We start from the raw sequence: 5676 nt of genomic DNA on the forward strand, positions 1-5676 counted from the left end.
TCTTCCAGTAAAAAAAAGGAAGATAAAACACCTATTTTCCGAGTTTGTTTTTTGTTGTTGTTGTTGTTGTTGATGATGATGCTCTCGGGTGAAACTGGTGTGTGAAAGTCTTCAGCGGTTATGAGTTCACAATTCCCTTGGAAACTGCTGTAATGTGCAGATTCCAATAAGACCTGAAAAATAGACTCAGACTTCATCTGATGCACTGAGCACTTCTTCTCCACTCATCTCGTTGCACTCCCCGTGTTTAAACACCACTGCAGCATGTCATTCAAATGTTGCCTTTCCCCCCCGCTAGATTGCGTTAAGTCCCGTCACCCTCCAACCAGTCACGGCAGATGGCTGCCCCTCCTTGGGCCTGGTTCTGCTGGAGGTTTCTTCCTGTTAAAAAGGATTTTTTTTCCTTTCCACTGTCGCAAAGTGGGTTCACTTGATTGCCGTTTACTCCAGAATATTGTAAGGATTTTGCCTTAGAGGACAAAGCACCAGGTGACTTTTGTGATTTTGCACTATAGAAATAAATCTGCATGGAACTGAAAATATCCAGCAACAAATACATCAATTAAGTCACTTTGGTATTCTGACATGAATCCACACAAATGTCTGTCATTCTTGTGTGTGCTCAGCATGCAGTACTCTGGCTGAGAGAGATTTCTTTACAGTTTTTATTTTATCCAATCTGTTTCAAACTCCTGTTTGACCATCTGTCTCTTGCAGCTCATCCTGAGGAGCAGAAAGTGGAAAGCAGATTAGTTTGTTTTTCTCTCTCTCCCCATCTACCTTGTGAAATGTGGCACCTGCAGTTTGAGTTTACTAGCCTGCATTCAAGAGGCATCCCTGAAAATGATTAAAACCCACCAGTCACAGCACCTGTCTGGTTCATATTGCACAGAGGTGACCTGTAGCACAGCCTTGACACTAAAAACAATAACACTTCTGCAATCCCTTTTGACTTTCACTTTCCAGACACGTGGAGTCTTGGTGGTTTCTGCAATTTATCCAACATATTAAAAGAAAGAAAAAAATCACCACTACGCAGTAGTATTGCCAAATGCATATGGAGATACTGAACCCTGGAAAAGGTTCCAAAAAAAATGGTCAAGATATAGATCATGGACAGGCTCCAAATGGAATTGGGGGCAAAATGTTCTAAAGCAAAGATCAGCTCTGTGAATCCTACAAGACCAAACTAGCTTTTATGGAAGAGTTTTCTTTTTCCCCTTTCATCCGTCTCACTGTTTAACTACGACTCACTGCACACACATACTGGGATAATTAAAATAGTTTGGCTACATAGAGGGTGGACTTGCTGGAACATTACGATATCACGGTTCAGTCACTATATGAAAGAGGCCAGATGGATAGAAGCAAGCATATATTATAAGTAAATAAGTAAAAAGTAAGTAAATAATTATAAATAAGCATATATATATTGCATAGATGCACGCAGCTTAGAGATTGACTTGTGAAATCCATGACCAGATAGTCTGGTTTATTAAAGTTATAAATGGCCATTTGCTGCCCCCTTGTGGCCATTTTAGAGTGAATGAACAGAAAACTGTTCCAAGAAATAAACAGAGACATAACACAGTGATGGCTTGCAGTCCGCTTTTTTTTTTTTTTAATAAATCTAATACAATTGCCATGCAATACAAAGTGAAGATTCCCCTTAAAAGCACCCTTATAAAACTCAGTAACTTAACCCCTCCCTTCAAACATACTCATACCCACCAAATGCTTTTGTTTTCCAATCAGATGACAAATACAAATATAGAATTCTATTATTATGCCAGAAAAGATGCATGAAGTGCTGGTTTATAGTATTCACATACAAGCTTGGCCCCAAAGAGCTTTTTTTTTTTTTTCCTTCTTCCTTCTAAGTAAACGAAGCTTGAAAGCTTTCACTCCATCAACACTTTACAGGCAACCTGTCAGTCTCAGTCTCCTCATGTGTCTAACACTTCACATTGGTGTTTAACGGCTGACTTAACATGGTTCCCTCTAGGGCATGCCCGAAAAAGTTCAATACTTCCTCGGCTGCTGGATGAAAACGATCCGAGGGGAGTGCGACTTCTCCACCGCGGGGCGCACCTTACTGTGCCTCACGCTCACAGGTGTTTCTGGGAAGTCGTGGCTCAGCTGCAAAACATCAGGAAGGAGGTTTATTATCCACAATACTTTGAAGCACTGCAACTAACCCAGTTGGCTCGGAAAGGAATTAACTCGCTTTTTTAAGAGTTAATGCTTTGTTTACCTTGTCGAGGGTTCCTGTTAGAAGTATGCCAACTTGTTGCATCCTGTTGGGGGTGGCAAGGGACCTGCTGCACAGGTTTTTAAAACAGAGTTATACTCAGCTTTTAAAGCAAAGTTAGTGACCTATATGATCGAAATGCTGCTGGGCATTCTTACACACTAATGTTTGAAGCTAAATTTGTTTTCAGCTCAAGCACATTTACTGCAGAGTGTGAGCATACCTGATTTTATCAGACTTCCTGGTGTCCTTTTCTGGAGTTGCATGGGTGGCATTTTCTTCCATGCCTTTCTTGGCCACCCTTTTACCCCCGGCCTTTACTAGTGATGCAAAAGAGGAAAGAAACAAAAAACAATCTGTGTCAAAGCAGTGTTTTACAGTGCATTTCATGCAACTGAGACAGAAGAGTGGAAAGTAAAAACCACAAAGGTTTTCAACTCTTTTCTCTCACTTTTTGCACTTGCAGTTCAAGCTTATGAACACTAGCATTCATTCAAAAAGTAGTCACTTCGTTGTCCGCTTCATCGTGCAGAGGTGACCTATAATCCTAAAAACTATCAAACACTCTGTACTTTCTTAAAACCTGGACACATGATAGTTTCTGCAGTCTGTCCCTCATAATATGAAATAAAATTAATGTGCCATGGCGTCCAAAAAACCCACAAAAAAAACCCCAAAACATATATAGTAATGGCACAAAAGTTCGTACAAACGAAAGTATCACATTGTCAGATCGTCTTCGTAAACAGATGAGTGACACCGCTTCAAGCTGCAGCTGTTAATGCAAAGTTAACTACTGTTCCGCAGCTTTGCACGAATAGCACTGCACGGTGCACCTAACAGGCCTCCCTTCAAACAAAAGCATGCCGATGACGCTTCTTGCACTTTAGTACTCCAATGCCACAGCAGCCAGTCAGCTCCAGCTATCGCACTTTTTCATACTGCGTGTCAAATTAACGGCAAAAGTTACGTTACTGCAGCGGGGTCGACTCGCTCTGAACGACTCTGTAACTGGGTCAAGGAAAGGAAAAACAACAACAACAACTCTCAAGCTTTAATAAAGTTTTAAAAGATAAATAAAAAAAGAGCAGGCAGCTATCAGAGAGACACGGCTTACCTGCCGGAGGGTGGCCAGCTTTCAGCCGAGCAGCCTCCTTCGCTCCAGATTTGGGGAGTTGTTGCACCATTTCTTAAAAACTTTCCGCAGTGAAAGCACCAAACTGTCCTCGACGCCCACTCCGCTGTTTTTATTCTCTACAACAGAGATGACGTCCCGCGAGGCTACAGGAAGTTTGCGGCCAGCGAAACGCCTCTTTGTTTTCACCTTCTTTTTTCTTTTTCTCTACCCGCTGATAGTTTACCGAGAAAATGAAACTGTACACTAACCGTTTGCGGTTTGCAGCACGATTTAACTGCAGCTGATTTATGTTACTGTTACTTGATCTTATTTTGAAAATCTTTTCACAAAACTTCAAGATTGGCAACAAAAAGAGTTTTAACCACACTTAAACTATTTCTAGGTATGACAGCCCACAGACACAAACCCCCAGAGGAAGTTTTCGATTGCACGAATATATTCAGTGAAGAAGAAAATAACACTGTGTCATTTTAAGGCAGATATTTTTTCATCGCATTAGACTCTTTTATCCAGCATGAGGATCCAAAGTAAGCAGCGATAGTGCCACCATGTTTAAAGCTGAAGCACAGAAAGGACTGTCAGATCTTTGCATGTGTATCTAACTGAGGTCAGTTGTGGAGGGGAGATGAGACTTGAAAGTTTATTGTTGACACACTAATGTTTCTTTATGTTTAATGGAGAAGGTAAGACTGACTAGAGGTAAGGTGTGTTATCCCAACAAGCAGAAAAGTGACAGAAACACACTGGAAAGTATACCTGATTGGATATTAAATACACATGTTAGAGCAAATAGTTACCTGCACAGTGTTTTGAGCTGAGCCGTTGTCCATTGTAATGTCTGCTGTGATACACGTCACAGGTTACAGGTAATACAGATCAGTCTATAACCTGAATGATCTGTGCCTTTAATGTCAGGTTCTTCGAATCTGTGACTTTGCTAAGTTCTGTGACTGTACAGCAGTTTCCTTGAATATACAGGTTTGAAGCTTCACAGCTTGCATATGCATGAACTATGGGGGCATTAATGCTGAAAAATGCGTGTGTTGTTGCCTTCCCGGGTATGCACAAGCTGCAGGCTAACTGTCAGCTGGCTTGTGTTAATTTAACTGAAATGTTGGTAATGTGCAGCACAGTGCCAAGCTGCTTGAAACGCGTGGGCCTTAAGGTGGACCAGCTTTTTGTTCTGAGAAAAAAAAAAAAAAGTTCGAGACTTCATTATTTTTCAGTTTTAGTATATTTTCTTGCTTATATTTTGTGCATAGAAAAGGGTGCCCTAACACATTCTTACCAATTACAAGGAGACTGTTTTTTGCAGTTCTGCTGCATGTTTTATTTTTTACCATCTAAATATAACAAAGGTTGCTGCTGTGTTGGTTAATGTAAGTTATATTTATAGCTGTTGTTTTGTTTCTTAACTCCTACCTTTATTCTGTGTGCCAAAAGGCTCCAGAAGAAGGAAAAGCTGCTGATGTGCTTAGTTTCCTTTTCCTGTTTGTGCAGTTGGCAAGCTGCAGTTTATTGTATTTTAACTTGAATCTTCTTTAGTTTTAGTTTAATTTGAACGGTGGCTGCGCTTTTGGTCGGGTCTGGCTTTTTCTTCCTTTCTTGACAGTATTTTTTTCTCGTTTGTGCTCAAAGTTGTTTTTTGGTGCATAAAATAAAGTCTAAATACTAAGAAATGAACAAAAAAACAAAAAAACCAAACACCCCTCACAGGCACAACTGGAAAAACATAATTCTTCCTCACCCCAGCTGAACCCCATCGCAGTTATAGTATTACTGTACCTTTTAGTTATCAGAACCTTCACCGTAGATGAAACAAGGAAAACAAGATCATATCGAGAAGTACAAAACCAACAAAATCAGTTCCAATAGTTAAGTATACAACATACTAAGAATAAAATGCATGTACTATGTAGTGCAAAATTGCAGTATCAATGCATTCATTCTTAAAAAATAATTGTCATATAGCATCACATTTCTTAGCACACTTTCTTGCATAAAGCAAACTTTCTTTAAATAATGTATAAGTGTATTAAAAAAGACTGGAGGTCAATTTTCCTTTTGTTTAGGAAGTCATTTAGCTAAACTCATATTTAATTTGCCTGGCAGCTAGCATGTAGGCGCTATCTTGAGGGAGGTCTCTCATTACTGCACTTAATAGTTTTGTGGATATTTCTGCAGTGTATGAAACTTAAATATTGTTTTAGACTAATGTAAAGATCTGCCTCGTTTGTTGGCTGATGATGTGACTTGTCACTTATGGGTTCAACATGTAGTCCTAAAC

At 39.9% G+C, this 5676-nt stretch overlaps 1 protein-coding gene across 2 annotated transcripts; it reads right to left on the minus strand.

Moving 5' to 3' along the window:
- Nucleotides 1–1594: 1594 nt before the first annotated feature.
- Nucleotides 1595–3536, minus strand: dap1b (death associated protein 1b). Of its 2 annotated transcripts, none has more exons than XM_004555386.3 (4): nucleotides 3369–3536; nucleotides 2475–2571; nucleotides 2255–2318; nucleotides 1595–2139 (listed from the first exon to the last, which is right to left on the minus strand). In XM_004555386.3, the coding sequence occupies exons 1-4, from the start codon at nucleotides 3436–3438 to the stop codon at nucleotides 2023–2025; spliced, it is 348 nt and encodes a 115-aa protein (XP_004555443.1). In that variant the 5' UTR covers nucleotides 3439–3536; the 3' UTR covers nucleotides 1595–2022. The 2 variants fall into 2 exon arrangements, with proteins under 2 accessions (XP_004555443.1, XP_014263742.1); XM_014408256.3 differs by having other exon boundaries at nucleotides 2255–2321; nucleotides 3369–3528.
- Nucleotides 3537–5676: the final 2140 nt, after the last annotated feature.

Source organism: Maylandia zebra, linkage group LG16 (assembly GCF_041146795.1).
Source record: "Maylandia zebra isolate NMK-2024a linkage group LG16, Mzebra_GT3a, whole genome shotgun sequence".
NCBI lineage: Eukaryota > Metazoa > Chordata > Actinopteri > Cichliformes > Cichlidae > Maylandia > Maylandia zebra.

Coding starts and splice junctions, on each gene's coding strand:
- dap1b (XM_014408256.3), bottom strand. CDS start 3,438: ATGGTGCAACAACTCCCCAAATCTGGAGCGAAGGAGGCTGCTCGGCTG. Junction 2,322..2,474: donor AGGAAGTCTGATAAAATCAG/GTATGCTCACAC, acceptor AAACCTGTGCAG/CAGGTCCCTTGCCACCCCCA. Junction 2,140..2,254: donor TAACAGGAACCCTCGACAAG/GTAAACAAAGCA, acceptor GATGTTTTGCAG/CTGAGCCACGACTTCCCAGA.